Here is a 19,054-nt window from a genome sequence, read left to right as displayed (position 1 = left end):
CGCTGCGCAAGGCAGCATGGGGAAACCCAGGCTAACGCTGGATATACCAGCCATTCATTTGTATTTACACATAACGTTAATGCTTTAGATCGGTCATTTAAAAAACGTTGGATGCGTCATCGTCACATTTGCATACCGTATTATTTGAATTCATGATTGGTTGACTGCCAAATTAAAATATTAAACTAACGTTATGAACTGGTTAAAGGTAATTTCAAATAAGCGTTTCTGTTCAGCACGATTCAACTTGATTTTCGGTTTTTGTTTCGCGCCAATCTACAACAAAAAGCTCTTATCAGAGTCTTGTCACAGAGCAGGTCAAGGTGTTTAACTATGTGCAATGTACAGCTTATAATACTCCATATAGGACAGAGACAGACTGAACTGAAAACTCCTGTTTATATTTTATTCAGTGTCTTTAGACAAAGCACATTCTAGTAGTGTATATGTTTACGTTATTATTTTTACCATACCGTTTTATTTCACCTTCATTGGAGTTGGTTCTGTATTTTTTATTTTTTTGTGCTGGAGTTGGAAACTTCTTCAAGAGCCCAAAATTTGTATCTGCTGCCACCTGCTGGTTGCACAGTCAATCACATGGGATGAGGAAAAACAGACAGGGTACTATATACTTTCAGCCCACAGGGGGCAGCCTATGTAAGCATGAAAAACGTTTTCGCTGAAAAAGTGTTATAGTCTATTGCTAACAACTAAATATTTTCCATATTCATAGTTGTGATCATGTGCTGGACCCCACAGAACAAGCTTAGTTTGTAGTCACAACAGTTTCACCATAGCTGAATAGCTGCAATGCAGGTTGTTCCTGTGAATTCAGCAAAATGCAACTGTTCAGTGCAACCCTTATCAGCCACTCTCACATGACTGGTGGATGTGTTGTCACCATGTATCTTCAGTCGTGTCATGGTATGCCTGTGCACACACCCTTGAAGCACAAAACAGAACAAGTCATTGTCAAGGCATATTTCAAATAAATGCGCACACACATACTTTCAGAAAAATCTGACTGATCGACATTCAAATTTGTAGTGCAAAGGGATAGTGTCCACCTAAAATTCATGCAGTTGCAGTGGTAGTCTTTTCAGTAAAAGTTATTTTCAGCATTAACTCCTCTCCAGTCCTAATGGTTCCTGAATGGAGTGATTGTTGAATGTTTCCTTTGAGACTAGGAACGTAAGGAGGGGGTGGGGGAGGGAATTGGGCTGGGGTTGAGGAATGCCACATTGTGTTAAGCCTTTTGTTCCCATCACTTTGTGCCGTCTCAGATGACTCTGACACGGCAAACAATCACCTCCCTCCCAGCCTTCACAGGTACAATGAGAAGGGCAGTTACCACAAAACAGGAAGCACCAGCTCAGAGCACTGTGGCAGGACAGAACGGCCCGTCGCCCAGAGGGAGGAGTTGTGTAATGCTCCTTATTTGGTGGAAAGAGATCACATGGGCTGCCGCGTCTGAACAACAGTTGTGAAGAAGTCAGAGAACTTCGAACTCTGCCGAGCCCAGGAGACTTGGGTTTAGACAGAGAGAAAAAGACTCAAAAAACAAAACACAGAGCACATGGTGTGAGGGGAAAATGCCCACAAACTTCACAGTGGTGCCGGTGGAGGACACCCCATTATCAGATCCAGACTATGATGGAGAGATACTGAAAGAAGAGGACAAGGAGGAACCAGATATGGAAGCAGAACCCTACTCAGGTGAGAGCTTTCTGGGGGGGAAAAATCCTGCCTAGACTTGTGCAAACAGAAGAGCAGAACTTTTAAGGCTTGTTTTTTTTAAACACATGTGTATTTGTAAGTGCATCCTCAAAAGCAAATGTGAGCCTTGTTTACTGCCATGTGTTTGTGAAATTATATCTTCAAGGAGTGTAAACAAGTGGCAGTTTCCTGTTGCCCTTTTTCCACTTTCCTGTTTCTCTCTAACTCTATGACGTATTTTCAGTGTTTATCTTTAGATTAATTGCTACACACTTTTCCACCGCTTTTTTGTGCGCAACAAAAGAGACCTTAAAGCGACGTTGTACTACTTGTTTTTAATATTCTTCTATTCTGAACTTCTTTCTTTTGTGGATTCCATTCAAAGTTAAAGAGATAGAAAGTTCTGTCATCATTTATTCACCCTCGTGTTGACACTCATGTTGGAGCACAAAAAAAAAGATTGGTAACCTAACAGTTTTGGTGACCACTGACTTTGATTGTATGGACAAAAATAAATAAATAAAAACCTTGAGACATTGTGAAAATGATGTTATGTTCCACAGAAGAAAGTGAGACTGGTTTGATGAGGGTGCAAATGAGGACAGAATTGTAATCAGAGCTAAATGAGAGTAAGTTTATTCATCAGGTATTTTAAAGGATTAGTTCACCTCAAAATTAATATTTCCTAATAATTTACTCACCCCAATGCCATCCAAGATATCCATGTGTTTCTTTCCTCAGTGGAAGAGAAATTAAGTTCCTGGCACGTTGCAGATCAGCTCAATCCGAACAATTGTGGTTAAAAAAAATGTATATATATATATATATATATATTTTTTTTTTTTTTAAATTACCTATCGTTTCGCTAGATAAGACCCTCTTCCTCAGCTGCGATCGTGCACAGTCCGTTGAAGCACTTCAAACACCTTTGAAACTGCATTGATTTGGACTTCAAAACGTTGGGTGCCATTGCAGTCCATTATTCGAAGAAAAATCCAGAAATGTTTTCCTCCAAAAACTTAATTTCTCTTCCACTGAGGAAAGAAAGACATGGATATATTGGATGGAATTGGGGTAAGTAAATTATTAGGAAATTTTCATTTTGAGGTGAACTAATCCTTTAAGTCGCATTCCGTTTTCTTATTGTTGTGGTGTTGTATCTTTATATACTATGGCTGTGAATCTTTGGGTAGGCAACGAATCGAATCGATTCACGATTCATAGGTTTTCGATTCAAGAACGATTTTTGCAAATTCAGAAAGATTCGATTCAATGCGATTCACATTAACATTCGATGCAATTCGATTCTTATTTTTTTATATGCATTCATAGGATTATTTAAATGCTTCCCCCAATGGGTCTTAGTCAGGGTGTGAATTATACAGCTGCCTTCGGGGGTCAGAGTGAAAAAAAAAAAAAGATTTAACGACATTTTGTCTATTGTTAACGTTAGTTCATGTTAGTTTTTAATGAATCTATTATTATAAAAATATTTCCAAAGCCTATAAATTAGCATTTGTAAAAATGTAAACCAAGATTTAAAAAGGCTTTAAAATTATAGATAGTTCATCATGCTAACTATTTTGTAGGAACACAACCTTAAAGTGTTCCTGGTACATTAAACATCCTTCCATTGTGAGACTAAAAATACCATGAACTTTCCCAACTAAACCTTAACTAACGTTTCCTCATGGAATAGCTAGCCTACTCTTTGTTCTCTTTATCCGACTGAACATTTTCCTTGTGGTTCTGAAAGAAAACGCGCCGGGTGTCTACTTGTGCTATAGTAACGATTACGAATGCAACTTTAATGCGCATCTGATTGATGGATAAACCATGCGCTCTTATTTCAGTGTAATAGGCATGTGCCGGTATCAAATTTTCATGCTGCGATTAATTGATTGAGCTTTTATCACGGTATACGGTATTATCACGATATTTTAATTGCACAAGAGAAACAGACGGATTGGGGGTATCTAAAAAAACTTGCATCACAATGTGTAATTGTGATTGTCAAAACATTAATTTTATTTTTTAGTGACAACATGTTATAATGTTTACATGGTACAGTTACTGAGGCTACTGTTTGTATTATTGCTTAACACAATTTTCATGATTTCAATTAAATTCTTGGATTTAATTTCAATCTTGATTCAATATTGACTCATTTGGATAAATATTAGGTAGGCTACAGTAGATAGCCTGCATTTAATTTTTTCTCAAGAAAAAATATATCTCACATAATGCTGTAAACATACAGAGAGAAATTAAATATAATGCATACAATATAAATATAATAATAATAATATAAATATAAAAATGTAATATGCCGTAATTTTCATTATAATAACAATTATATAATGACAAGTAAACATATTTTAAAATATGTAATATAGTGCACATATTTAGCAAAATACTCCTCTCTATAGCTATTTTCTTATAGTCAACTAACATTAAATGGCTTTCCTGAGGTAAATGTAACGTTCTGTGACATAATTGTTCTCCTGCAGTGTTATTGACCTCTTTCCGTGGTTGAAAAACACTGATTGGTCGAAAGTACGTATACCTTTCGGTGGGTTGTACTGTATCTTTAATAAAAAGTAACAGATGATCTGTTTACTTGAACTGAGGCGCGCGATCTGTCACGTCATTTACAAGCACCAAAACAGTATTTATTGTCTGAATTTCGTTATAAAACCTGAGAGCTGATATTTTTTCATATCAAAAGTAACCTGCTCTGTCTAGTCTGTCGGTGTCAGTGTCCTCTTTGCTCCGCGATTTTTCTCTGCGTGAGAAAATGGATGTGTGGCGCGGGACCGTGTGAAAGTGTCAATTGCGTGAGTCTCAAGCTGCTGAATGCGTGAGAGTTGGCAGCCATGCGGGGGATAAATAGTCGGCAGCGTTCCTCCTTCCGCCGTGCTTCTTTTCCATGTGAGGATTGTTTACATTAGACTAGAGTGCGCACTGCATGCACACAGTGCTTATACATGTGATGTGGGGATTGTTTACATCAAAGTGCGCACGTGTTTTGCGCAGCATATACGCATTGTTTTTTTAAGCGGTTGATGGAAAATAAGCAGATGCGCGTTCTAAAAATCTAAATTCGGATCTATTATTTTTCACGGTATTTCGAAGTCCCCGCGATAACAATATCGTGCATATTCATTACCGCGATTTATCGCATTACCGAATACCGGCACATGTCTACAGTGTAATTAATGTTGTAGTTATTTCATCAGTTCAGTTTAACGACATTAAGTAACATTTCATTCATCATTCATGATTAATCATAAGCGTGTGCATTTTAGACACCTATTATACGTTTTCTCTTTCCATGTAATAAATGCGCATCCTTGAATAAGTGGGGTTTTACTTTAACTGCTCAGGACGGGTATGACCCATTTCCGTAAAACTTCAGTATCTTATATTAAAGCTGCAGTAGGGAGTTTTGAGAAAATGTTGACTAAAGGCTGATTTATACTTCTGCGTCGGACATACGCCGATAATTTTTGCTGATCATTTACTCACCCCATGTCATCCAAGATGTCCATGTCTTTCTTTCTTCAGTCGAAAAGAAATTAAGGTTTTTGATGAAAACATTCCAGGCTTTTTCTCCATATAATGGACTTCAATAGGACACAAACGTTTCAAGGACCAAATAACAGTTTCAGTGCAGCTTCAAAGGGCTTTAAACGATACCAGACGATGAATAAGGGTCTTATCTAGCGAAACGATCGGTCATTTAAAAAATAAATAAAAAACTTTAAGTTTTATAAGCACAAATGCTCGCCTTGCTCTGTTCTGTGATCCACGTTCGTTATCCTGTTCGAACTCGTTCATCCAAATTAACGAATCTTATTTCGAGTCATTTCGTTCGTTGAATGAACGAAATTACACCGAAAAAGACTCGTTCAAAATGAACGATCGGTCATTTAAAAAATAAATAAAAAACTTTAAGTTTTATAAGCACAAATGCTCGCCTTGCTCTGTTCTGTGATCCACGTTCGTTATCCTGTTCGAACTCGTTCATCCAAATTAACGAATCTTATTTCGAGTCATTTCGTTCGTTGAATGAACGAAATGACTCCAAAAAAGACTCGTTCAAAATGAACGAATCTTTTTTCGAGTCATTTCGTTTGTTGAATGCATAGACATCATATAGATAGACGCCCTATCGACCGCTACTGCCTATTGGCGCGGACGAGCCGTGGGGCCGCCATCTTAAACCGGTCACCCGCTCCGCTCAGTGTAATCTGTTTGGCAGGTGCAATGAGCTGTCAGCGCATTCAATTAATCATATCTCACTGAATACCGAACTGATTTTCACGCGTTTTTTTTTGCTGCAAAGGTCATACACGTAGCTACGATACAGGACACATTGAATATTTTGTTCACAAAATACAATCCATAGTACTCTAATGTTAAATGTTAAATCTTACTTGTGTAAAGTAATCCCCGAGTGATGGTCCGCCGATTTGAGCAGGAATATGCTGCACAATGCTCTGGCATCTACTGCTGCTATGCAACGCAAATAGGAGTATGACCGGTTTAAGATGGCGGCCGCATTTCTTGCGCCACAGCGGCCAATAGGGCATCTAGTCTCTATATGATATCTATGGTTGAATGAACGAAATGACACGAAAAAAGATTCGTTCATTTGGATGAATGAGTTCGAACAGCAGAGTCACGAACGACGGTACGCGCTCGCACTGTGCAAGAGAGGGGTGATCAGCGCGTACGCGAGCGTGATTGACACTGCTAAGACATTCCTCCTGGCTCTGATTGGTTGTTTCTGACCGGGAGCGGTGTATTTCTGCAAATGGCAATAGGACCACAGGGAGGAGCCAGAGGAGCTTGACTTTTTTCACAGATTATCTGTCTCATATTCTACTTTCAGGACATAATGACAGTTTTAACAAATATTTGTTTACAAAAGCTACCTACTGGAGCTTTAAAGAAAATAACGGTGACGTTTCCACGCAACGAGCGCGTTGTTTCATAGAAGTGCCCGCGCAATGATATGGCAGCTTTATCAATGGCTTGCTTTCTCGATAGAGAGCTGTCATCTGCTCATGTGAACACCAATGGCTGTCCTGAGGAGAGCTCAAACATGGACTGCTCAAAAATCTGTAGATGAGAGCTATATGGGACCGAGCGCGAGCGAAATCCAGTGAAAGATGGGTCATTCTTCATTTGTGGTGGCAAGTGGTGTCCCTCTACTTTACAACAGTTGAAATGAACTTTAAATACCAATAAATTATAAAATGTTTTCATTTTTGTATTCTGTAGGATAAACACAATTTGTGCACTATTAATAAATAATTTTTAGTTTTAAAATACATATTTAATTGAGTTTGAGAGATTGCATTTATAACAAAATATGTATGTTCCCACCCTATCTCAGAGAGATATCATGGAATTTAATTACAACAATATAACATTTTTAACAAAAAAAAAAATGGTTATATTATAAATATAGTTTTTATTTAACATGTACAATTTTATTAAATTGTTTTAAAAAATACATATTTTGCAATATTCACGAAAAAAGTAGTGTTCCCCAAATTCATGTCTGTGGTGTTACATCAATGGATGTCGCCCCTTTAAGAAAAGGGGGAAATCTGTTTGGACTACTTCCTGTGTGTAAAGGTCATTGCAGGTGCTGGTTGATCTGAGGGGTGCATGGTGAGTACATTCTTTCTTATTCATTTTCTTAAAGTTAGCTAAATTCCTGACAATTTCATGTGTCGCACTTTGTTAGTGTCTGTGGTGTTATGTTGATAACTTGCAGATTTTACATATTTTAAAAAAAAATTTGATAAATGCATACTTATTAATATTTCTAGAATGTCCTCTGATCTTGAAATCATCATGATGGCAGCCTCCATTTTAGAAAAGTCTGGATTTAGGCTAATTTGTCTGTGGTGTTACTGTCTGTGGTGTCACTGTCTTTCCTGGTAACACCACAGACTCTATAGTAACTCCACAGACAATATACCAATAATGTTGTATTTTTAATACAACACACAGGACATCCGTAATCATATAATTACTTGTAATCCTACTCATGATTAATTTCATTATTTTGCTCAATAAACTTTTAATTGTTAAACCTTTTATGCAATATGTCTGTGGTGTTATATTACGTCTGTGGTGTTACTTCAAAACGTATCCGACATTTCTTTCCTTCAGAGCCATTTAATCTTATAATTTAATGTTTTTAGACTGTAAAATGGTTTTAATATTTTAGAAGAAAGACTATAAATGTAGCACAGACCATTTTTCCTGCCTTTTTTATGTATATACAATTTAAAAAAAAAAAAACTTTTCTTTGGCAAAAATAGGGGAAGATGAACAATTAAACATTTATTTCAAAAAATTATATTTAAATTATCAATGAAACTGAGTCCTTAAAGTAATTTATTTATTTATTAATTATTACCTAAAGTTGCATATGCCTGTTTATTTAGAATTAATCAAAATGTTACTTAAAATATTGGTAACACCATAGACATAAGTGGTTGTTTCACTAGTGTTTGATTCAAATTATTTAAAAATCTAAATGTTATTAAGCTTCAATTTTAATTGATATAGAATATTAAACTAATTTTAAATGCATAGCAATACATTTTATTAAAAGAAAACAAACAAGCATTTTTACAATTTCTGCCTCTCATTTGCCACCCCAATTGAAGAATGACCCAGTGTAAGAGTGCAGCGAGTATGTGAGAGCTGTGAGGACGCGAAATGACGCCGCACAACGCCTCAATTCGCGCATGTAGTCATTTAATGTTTATATGTTTTAAAGCACTGAATCGATATTTCTGAATCTGAATCGATATTCTTAGCATATTAAATCGAATATTGACCGAAATAAACGATTCACGATTCGAAATCCATGTTTCAAGATCGATGCATCGTCAGGATTTGTAATCGATGCATCGAGAAAACGAATGAATCGTTACACCCCTATTATATACACAAAAAGTAGAAGTTGTGGTCTGGTGCCAACAGCTGATTGGTCAATGATCCTTTTTTTCTGATTTTGGCACACAATTGGAACACTAATCATTTTAAAGTTTGTAGTTATCCATTTACATTCACATAAGATTTGCATAATCCAGATGTTTTTTTTATGTGTGTACATGGGCGTTTAGCAGAGCTTGTGGCTCATCATTATGGAACTTGTCCTCTTCCTAAACTGACCTATTTAAAACATTCCATGACAAAAATAAGTTTAATTGTGCCGTTTCAGAGCCTGTAAAGGCGTTTTGTATAGATTGCGTAATCAGTTGGTAATTGAACCCTCATTAACCCTGTAAAGCCAACTGTATTATTTTTTTTATCAGATATTTTACTTTGTCATATCTTAGAAAAAAAGATTCAATGGGATTCTAGATTGAATGATAAAGAACCCTTTATGCCAAAAAGGCTCTGTATAAGGAGCAAATGTCTTAAATGATCGCATAACACTTTGTGATATATTATGTTTATAAAATGTTAAATTCATAAAATTGAATCAAAATTAAAAAAAAGTATTAAAACAAAATTATTATTAATTATTATAATTATAATTATAAATCCATCAAATAATCTCATTATTAAAGGTTCTGTATATGAAGCGCCTGACAGAATTAAGGTTCTATATAGAACCTTTTCTTCTGGTGCAGTACATGAATTTCTAAGGCCTATCATCAACATGGAAATTGCTGAAAAACCTGTTGTACACAATCTTCTACATGCTTTCTACCCTCCGATTGACAGTTCATATGTTTTGAACATGTAAAAGGCCTTTTAACACCATAGTAAAAATTTTCATCTTCAGGTCATTGTAGCATGTATGTTCTGTTTCTGGTCCTGTTTGCCGATGTTCTCGGTCATTAGTTCACTAGTTAGTCCCCTAGTTTAATTAGTACATCGCACCGGTTCTGTTTTTGATTACCCAATTTGTATATAAGCTCCCTCTGAGTTCTCCTTAGTTTTATTGTGTTAGCTGATTCTCCTGTCTTAAGTGCCTCTTAAGTGCGTTATTAAAGACAGTTGTAATAATATTTCCTACATCATGTGCTTCTTTATACCAGCCATCGTGTGACAGTCATCTTTTTACTGTGAAATCCTTAACTATTTTGAAAGTAAAAATAACTATAACTTGCTATTCTTATATTGTTATTACAATTTCAAGATGAAAATATACTTGGCTGAAGCAACTTTTGAAGCAAGGTTTATTTGACTGTCCATACATTATTTTTTATATACATCATGTTAAAATATATGTATCAAAAATATGACTATAAGGCTTTTGAGGAACGTTTATTTGTACATTTCTCAATCATTATTGTATTGCAAAAATGATCATTGTACTGCATTGTATTCCAAAAATAGTGCCAACTTACTTACATTACATCTTACATTACAAGCAATCAGAATTTCATCTTACCTTTGACAATAAAAATAACATTAGCACCAAATTGCTTATTTTTGCTCAGTTTGGGCCTTGAGTAAAACTAGTGTTTTTGTCTTAGGATGGGGTCAGTAAGATTATTTTTAAAGAAATTTATGATTTAATTCAGCAAGGATGCATTAAATTGATCAAAAGTGACTTGGTTTCTTTCTGCACACATTCTAATTCAGCCTACTAACTGGTTTTTAACTGAAATTAACCCTCCCCTACTCGAGTTGCTCACAAGTAATTTCTCCAATAACAACTATACGTCACAGCAGACTAAGTTGGGGTTGAGCTTATTGTGTCATTAAGTGGTGGGGTGGGGTTCGCATTTGTTAAGGTTAAGCTTATAGTTATAATACTTGCACTCAGTGCCACCAGTCAGTCTGATGTTACTATTAAACTTCAGAAAGGACAAAACAAACTGGAGGGCAGGGAGAGGCTTGTCACCATACAGCATGTACTAGAACCAAAAAAAAATAAAAGAAGAGAGAGAGTGTGAGACAATCAGATACGAGATGTACAAGACTTGGACAACTGCTGGAACACAGACACAGACTGATCCCACTCAGACAGACCAACGTCCGTCAAGCAGTACATCGAAATTCAAATGTAGTGTTGTTTAAAAGCCAGCTTTGGATCAGAGGAGACTGTACAGCATTTTGCAGAGGCATAGTGTATACTGTTTTAATCAAACTAGAGACTAGGTAAAAAGGTTCTCACTAGTCCATCAGACAAATCACTAGTCCATCAGACACATTCAAGCCTCTCAGCATGGAGTCTGAATCAGAGATGAATGCAGAGACGATAGGTGAGTTTAAATCTCATTGATAAGATCACTAAAATGGCACGAGTAAGCTTAAAATTTTAAATCAACTTTGCATTAGTATTTTGTTGGGCGTTTGGAATTTTATTTAGTGGAAAAACGTTTCAATCAACTTCATTTTTACAGAAACATTAGTTTCTTACCTTCAGGCAGAGGTTGTGAGGGTTTAGGTTTAGATATTAACTGATTCAAAATATTAAATTATTTCTGCATGATCATACAGTTGTTAAACATGGATGCACAAAAATAATCTTGATGATCTGTTTGTATTTTACCTTCTCTCATGTCTTTTAGTTGAAAAATATGTCATGCTTGTGTCTCACATATAGACTTGGTGAATGCAAACAATCATGGCGGCATAATAAACAGTATAATGTATGTCAGTGGCATCAAACACTTATTTAATGCCATTATTATTTATAGTTATTTCAAAGATTGACCCTATTTCGTTTCAGCAGCATCTAGTAAATTAAAGGTTTTAATTTTATTTCTTGACTAAAAACAGATCAAGAGTTATGTGAAAGTATGCTGGTTTTGTAATGTTTTTTCCAAGACAAGAATAAACATGTCTTGTCAAATACAGTAAACACTTTCAGTTTTATTATTTTTTTTTTTTTGTACTGGTGGGCCTACATTTTATGTCTTTTGCCCAGATTTATGCCCAGATTTGCAGTCTAAAGGAGTAAGTCGAATTTAGTTGCTGAAAGTCAGAGCAAGTTTTTGGGCAGTTGGAGTTGACAGATTTCAGAGAAAATCACATAGTTGGGGACAGAGTTGGGTTTTTTAAGCTTCAGAAACATGTCTGATATTTTTTTTTGCTGATTTTAGAACACTTATTGTTTTCATCTGTCATGCGTCTAGAAGTGAGGAATGTGTTTAAGTGAGTTTGTTGTTTTTAGTCTGGTAGTGTGATCCTCATATGATCGCCAGTTTTTCACAGTAACCATTTACTAAGTCAGCAAGTGCATTCTGCCTAATGTTTTAAAATCTCTTCAGCGATAATGCTAGTGTTATAGCATATTCTAGCCTTTACGCTGAAAATAAACCTCTGTCTAAACTAAAATATTATGTTTCCTGTAATTTGCCAGGTGAGGATACCCTCAGGGAAACCAGCTCCTTAATCAGTACAGATCATGATGACAGCATCTACGGCAAGAATATGGCTCTCTATGAGGTAACAATCTGCTTGAAACCCATACACCTATATCACTGTTGGAGCACTTTATATTCAGATTATATTAAATGCTTCAATTTATGAGATTAATTTATATTTTGTCACTAAGTTACAACACACTGCTGTATGTATTAAACTATTTAGCTCCTCCATGTCTTTACTCACAGGACGAGATGGACAGCACTCCGATGGTGTCATCCCTCCTCAACAAACTTGCCAACTACACCAACATAACCCAGGGGGTCATCGAGCATGAGGAGGCTGAGAGTGAGGAAGGGATTCAGAGAGTCACCGTGAAGGTGAGTCTCCAACCAGTCTTACACTGAGATGATTATAGGAGACTCAAACACACATTGAATCCAGCTTTAACAGACATTTAGCTGGAATTTCAGTTTGCCCTACATAGTTTACATTTTTTTCTTGTGTGAATCTGTTTGAAGGGCCCTCAGATGGGTACATTTATAGGAGTGTTCCTGCCCTGCATGCAGAACATTCTGGGTGTGATTCTGTTCCTGCGGCTAACGTGGATAGTGGGTACTGCAGGAATCATGGAGGCCCTTGCTGTCATCTTTATGTGCTGTTCTTGCGTGAGTTTTTCCCATTGACAATTTAAAAGATCTTTTTTTGGACTCACTAACCTGATTTACCTAGAGCAGGGGTTTTCAAAGTTCAAAGTGTGGGGTGGACCTTCCCAGGGGGGCGCGAGCCGATGGCATGTCAGTGGAGGCGTGGAGGAGTAGGGCTATACAACCTTGCGAAAAGTGTTAATTGATGGCTGTATGTAAATCTATTTATGCAGCGCAAGACTGCTTAAAGTTACTGGCAAGTTAGATTAAAAAAGTAATGAATGAGAAAATAAATGAGCAGAACATGCTTAAGTTATTAAAAGCACAAATAAACTGCGCAAGAGAACGTAATTCGGTACTCACACACAAATCGTGCGCACAGAAAGCTGCCTCTCAGACAATGTACAATCTGATTTCCCTGGCTTATTGCGCTTGAACAGTCAAATACACACATTCTTATGTGTCAAAATGCCCGTCTTGGCGAGTCTTCAAATTAAAACAGTTGGTTATGTCATAAGTGAACGTAAACATTTGGGAAGGAAAACTGATGTGAAAAATTCGATCTATGCTTTTGATCTTAATGTGACAGCAGCCTAATAAAACTGTAGTATTTTTATAGTAAGCTAGATCCATCTGAAAAACTTAAAGCACTCCTCTTTCATTTGTCTCTTTGTTCTATTGTGTTTATTTGTCCTATTACTTGTAATTTTCTGTGTAATTATTAGCTTGTTTCTTAATTTATTTATGATTGTTAACTTCAATAATTGCTTAAGAACTTTTTACATATATCAGGCTAGGTTTGTTGTGGTATGGAAATTGTGTGTGTGTGTGTGTGTGTGTGTGTGTGTGTGTGTGTGTGTGTGTGTGTGTGTGTGTGTGTGTGTGTGTGTGTGTGCCTGTGTGTGTGTGTGTGTGTGTGCCTGTGTGTGTGCGCGCACGGACAGGGCATTATCATGTACTGTGCTGTGTCCGAAGGGACTCCGACGTCCGAATGTTTTTGGCTTTGAAAAAAGGAGTACCTGTGTGAAAAGACACATGAAGTCATTTCTTCAATCATTGCTTTAATGCCATTTTGTCTCACACACAAAAGGAAAAACGTGACATGGCAAAATCTTGACAAGACAAATCTTGAATCTATAGAACACACACATTATACAAAACTATGTGCTTCAAACATTGTGGTAACAGTTTCAGCATGACTCAAATCCAGATCTAGATTGATATGGCTAACAGGGTCGGTGTGTGGAAGAATTTTACTGGCCTGCTCAAAGCCTGGTCTTGGGTTTTCAAAATTGGAGACTAAAATGACTGATAAACTAAAGCTAATTGTATAAAATATAAATGATCACAAATTAATTTCATTTTGAGTTTTTGTATATGCCTGGTATCCTATAAAATTTAATTAATAATTAAGACTTAATTAAAAAAACGTAATTAAATAATTGCAACTCGTCTGCATTAAAGCTATACTATACTATGAAACGTTTTTTATAAAAATGAACAAAATGTTATTAATGTGAGTGTAAAAATAAGCATATTTACTCATGCCTTTATCCAAACAAACTTTGATAAAACTATAATAATGTAATAATATAACAATGTTCTTCTGCAAGATGAAGTTTTGTTTTTTAACCACTAGAGTGAAAAGTTACATTGGATAGCAATAACATTAGACCCTGCTGAAAAATTTACTTTTATTAACCTAAAATTAGCCCTAAAATACTCAAACAAAAACTGAAACTAGAAAGCCCTGAAAACTAACCTTAAACTGACAATGATAGTGAAACCTAACACATTTTTTTTTTTAATTTGTGAGTAAAATAGAAATAAAAACTAAACTAATACATATAATTACCCTGCAAGCAAGCAAGCATATATATGTTTTGTTTTACATCAGTCTTTTCTTCATCCATAGACCATGCTGACTGCAATTTCAATGAGTGCCATTGCAACTAATGGTGTAGTGCCTGGTATGATTTCAATATGTCACTCTTGTATATATTATTATTATTTACTCCATATTTGTTTCAACCCAACTTGATTCTCTTCCCACTTTAGCTGGTGGCTCATACTACATGATCTCCAGAGCATTAGGCCCAGAGTTTGGAGGAGCAGTGGGTCTGTGTTTCTACCTGGGCACCACATTTGCAGGTTCTATGTACATATTAGGAACCATGGAAATTTTTTTGGTGAGTCAAAACTTATGCACCAAAACTAACAAATTACCACCTTATCTCTGTTGTATGATTCAACAAAAAGCAGTTGGTAACTATGCATTGGGTTCACAGTCATATTACAATCTCCATGTACCTCCAGCTAGAACTAATCTAGGTTTTCACTATGCTGCACCTTCAGAATGGAACTCTCTCCAAATGAAATTGAGGCTAAATCATTTGGTGTCTTTCAGCAATTTTAAAACACTTATGCATGCACTAGAAAAAGATTTAGTGATTTGCAAATGTTTCTAAGATTGTACTTTTAATGGTATCTTATTTTGTGTTGTATTGTTTTATTGTTATATGTGTATTTGTATAATTGAGCCGCCTATCTAGGCCAGGACACTCCTGTAAAGTAGATTTTAACCTCAGTGAGGTTCTCTCCTGGTTAAATAAAGTTGTAAAAAAAAAATCTTGTAAGCAAATACAGTGCTCATTTGGCACTGCAAAAGAGTTTGTGTCAGCACTGAGCTAACTCGAGTCAGCAGATTTGATCAATTTACCCTTTCATTGCCCTAGTCACATAACCTCAAAAATCAGATTAACTAAAAAACTTTTCTCTCTTTCCTTTTATACCCTGCTACAGACATACATCATGCCCACTGCCAATGTGTTTAACGTGCAGGAGTTACATTGGATGCAAAATAACATGCGTATTTATGGCACATGCTGTTTAGCTATCATGACCTTGGTAGTGTTTGTTGGAGTGAAATACGTCAACAAACTGGCCTTGATCTTCCTGTCCTGTGTGGTGCTGTCAATTATGGCCATTTACGCAGGCGTCATCCAAAGCGCAATCAAGCCTCCCAATTTTCAGTGAGTAATGCGGTGCTTTTTTTACATGGAGATTTAAACACAATGGTGGAAAACATTATGTTGTCTTCAAGTACACATTATGTCTCACATTCAAGCGAGAAATATGAAATAGAAACCAAACTACATAGAAATAGAAACATTTTTTTATATTGAACAATAAACCCAAATAACTACCGTACATCTGAATTAAAAATTATAAAAATATAAATTTCTATAATTTATGTAATCACAATAAGCAAACAGTGAAAGAAGAACATTTGCTACAGACTTGCTGTGCACACAGTCGCTAAATAGAAAGAGATGATGATATTATCAATATCGATTAGTGTTTCCGTTGTTTCAAATCGACAAACGCCATGGGCGGCGCTAGGGAGGGGCTAGCAGGTGCTTCAGCCCCCCCAAGAAAGACCAAAGCACCCCCAAAAATAATTTCTGGAAGCGATTATATTCAGGCTGTATTCTATCGAAGCCCTGAACCGCATGGTGAAAAATAAAAAAATAAAACATATCTTGTTATTTCGAGATATTAAGTTGTTATTTCAACATAATATCTCGTTATTTCGATATAATATCTCGTAATTTCGACATATTAAGTCATTATTTCGACATAATAAGGGGACATTCTTCTAATCTGCATTAAGCCACATTAAGCGTTCTTAAAATGGTTTTCTATGGGAGGAAAATGCTTAATGTGTAATTAAACACATGGTTCATATTCTGGGCTCATCTGAATTTTTGTACATAGTATAGCCTACTTTATTATGATTTTAGTATCATAATGATTAATAAATGCACACAATTATCCGTGAACTTGATAAATGTTGCAGATATGCTTTATTATGCACAAACAAATGCCTGTCAACGTATGTGTGCAAAATTCAGAATTAAATGAATGTGCAGCAATTTGTACCAACAGAGAGTCTGTAGGCCTACTATACCTGTTGTAGCCATTAATGATCTTGGAACGCTCAATTTCGATATTTCCGACTCCCACTTGAAGGGCACATTAGTTGTTGATAGTAGGATTTCAGTCTTTGGTGTTGTTTACACAAAGAACATTCTTCCTTTAAAAACCCGAGACGCATGCCCGCAGCGACAGCGCAGCTGAATGGTAAAGAAGAATGGAGTCTCAAGAGGCGTTTTCAAAAGTTACACTTGTTTGATGTACCAGACGCTGAGTAGCATTGAGTCAACAGTCAAAATGTACGTTTGTCTAGCGTATATTTACATTAAAAAAAAAGCTGCGCAGTTGAAAGCAAAATTGATACGCTGTGTCCTAACCAAAAGTGACGCAAATAGGCCTACGCGATAAGTTTACAAGTAATTTGTCCATCTACACTGAGAGCGACGAAACGCAATCAATCACAAAACAGCCAATCAGAGCAGTTCTCGCCGTTTATGCGCGCTCTCTCTCACAGGAGCCTCAGTGGTGTAAAAACAAAACTAGGCTACCTCGTATTCTCGTGACGGCCCTGAGGCTTGACTGGAAGTCATGACAGGCCTTTATGGTTTTCCTTGAGGAACTTGAGGAATTTGTCAAATCATATTCGATTCTAACAACTAGAAATGCCTATGTCTTAGTATTTGATTGAAATATGATAAAGGTGTTTAAAATGTTAAGATAACCTATATGAGATGTTATGGGGCATATTTAATTACACAGTTAATTATCCTATGCTCTCTGGTGTATCAACAGAATCTGTCTACTAGGCAACCGCATCTTGAAAAATCATGACACTTTTGACAAGTGTCTAAAGACGGAGGTCATCAACAATGTAACCAGCCCTACCAAACTGTGGACTCTTTTTTGCAAAGGTGACTTAGGAAATGCAACATGTGATGAGTACTTCACCCTTAACAATTTGACAGAGATTCAGGCTGTTCCTGGCTTGCTCAGCAAGGCCATATCAGGTGAATTCTCAAATACAAATTCACAGCAAATTATACACATCTTATTTTACTCAAACAAAATACACCACCCCATTTAATGATAACACAATTAAGCAAAGTCAGCTGATTTGTTTTATCAGATAATGCATTTTCTCAAACATAAGACTTCAATTAGGTAAGTCAGTGGTAATCAAGTGTTATTTGCTAAGTATTACTGTTTCTCCTTCCTAGAGAACATGTGGGGACACTATGGACAATACATGTCGATAGTGGAGAAGAAGGAACTGAACTCAATAGGGGCTTCAGATATCATGGACAAGAGCATTTCAACGCCTTATGTCTTGAATGACATTGCCACATTCTTCACCCTTCTGGTTGGAATCTACTTCCCCTCAGTTACAGGTATAGTTAAAAAAAGAAAAGAAAAAAGAAATAGAAAACGTAAATGTATTTTATTTACTCACCTTTACCATGTCATTCCAAACCTTTATGACTTTCTTCTGTAAAAAGGCAAATGTGACTCAAAATAATTTTGCTACACATGAAAAAAAGAAAGTAATATGTATTTGAATGATGAACTTTAATTTTGGGGTTATTTTTATCTAATACATGTTTTTGTGTAGGTAGAAATGTCTTAAATGTGTAATCTTCATGTCCCAAAATGTCTCTGGTTACAAATGTAACCTTGGTTCCATTTGTAATGGAACCTGAGAAAGCGAACGAGACACTGCTTTTCGAAGACGATACTGGGGAACGCTCTTCCCTCGAGAAGAGGGACAAATGAAAGCAGAGTTTTCTCAAAGGGAAACGTTCACAATGCACACAAACAGCCCCCACGAGGACTGAGTGTGCGTGCTCCTCTCCCAAACAAACAATGCACAAGTCGTGTGTGTCATCAGGTGTCAAAAACCTTCCACACACTTCTTGAAACACTTGTCACATGCCATTTCGCTTAAAATACTTCTAACAAAGCAGTCCCTGAAGACAAAAAAGAGGATGATTTGTTCTCTAGGCACCCTTTTATACTGTACCTCTGATATTAAACATAACAAAGATCTTCACTGCTTACAAACGATAGGATGCATCTGTAGTTTTGGTTTCAAAGGATTCTGGGGAAATATCCAATTCATTGAGCACTCTTTTTGTTTCAAAAGTGGAACTTTTCACAGAGTTAGAAACCATTCCAAATGATTCAGTATATGAGTGATCTATAAAGTTTCAGACTGAATTGCAAACTCATTTCAAGATTCCTTGTCTGATCCTTTGAAAGGAAGTGATTCATTAGTTGGGAATCTCTGGCAGGAATTGTTGAAGTATTGTCAAGGAATAAATGTGACGTATAAGATTCTGTCAACACTACCTGGCTACCTAAAATAAGTCAAATAGCTTCGCTACTTAAAATACTAT

At 36.2% G+C, this 19,054-nt stretch overlaps 1 protein-coding gene across 12 annotated transcripts in view; it reads left to right on the top strand.

The window, feature by feature from the left end:
• Positions 1–1,258: 1,258 nt before the first annotated feature.
• slc12a7a (solute carrier family 12 member 7a) overlaps positions 1,259–19,054 on the top strand; it is a 29,042-nt gene continuing 11,246 nt past the window's right edge. For 7 of the 12 annotated variants that reach the window (XR_013203418.1, XR_013203434.1, XM_077227118.1 and 4 more), the window contains exons 1-9: positions 1,282–1,716; positions 12,074–12,159; positions 12,327–12,458; positions 12,600–12,746; positions 14,641–14,695; positions 14,784–14,914; positions 15,528–15,757; positions 17,454–17,668; positions 17,879–18,049. Coding sequence is in view for 6 of the 12 variants with exons in the window: in XM_077227118.1 (XP_077083233.1) it covers positions 1,593–1,716; positions 12,074–12,159; positions 12,327–12,458; positions 12,600–12,746; positions 14,641–14,695; positions 14,784–14,914; positions 15,528–15,757; positions 17,454–17,668; positions 17,879–18,049 (1,291 nt within the window). In the remaining 6 variants the exon portion in view is untranslated. Of the gene's footprint in view, positions 1,717–10,523; positions 10,971–12,073; positions 12,160–12,326; positions 12,459–12,599; positions 12,747–14,640; positions 14,696–14,783; positions 14,915–15,527; positions 15,758–17,453; positions 17,669–17,878; positions 18,050–19,054 lie in introns of those variants that run through there. The other 5 variants (XR_013203440.1, XR_013203422.1, XR_013203428.1 and 2 more) reach the window with 4 other exon arrangements.

This window comes from Siphateles boraxobius, unplaced genomic scaffold (assembly GCF_051911475.1).
Source record: "Siphateles boraxobius isolate OS27281-9 unplaced genomic scaffold, OSU_SipBor_1 1, whole genome shotgun sequence".
NCBI classification, from domain to species: Eukaryota; Metazoa; Chordata; class Actinopteri; order Cypriniformes; family Leuciscidae; genus Siphateles; species Siphateles boraxobius.
This window is presented reverse-complemented; position numbering and strand designations above follow the sequence as displayed.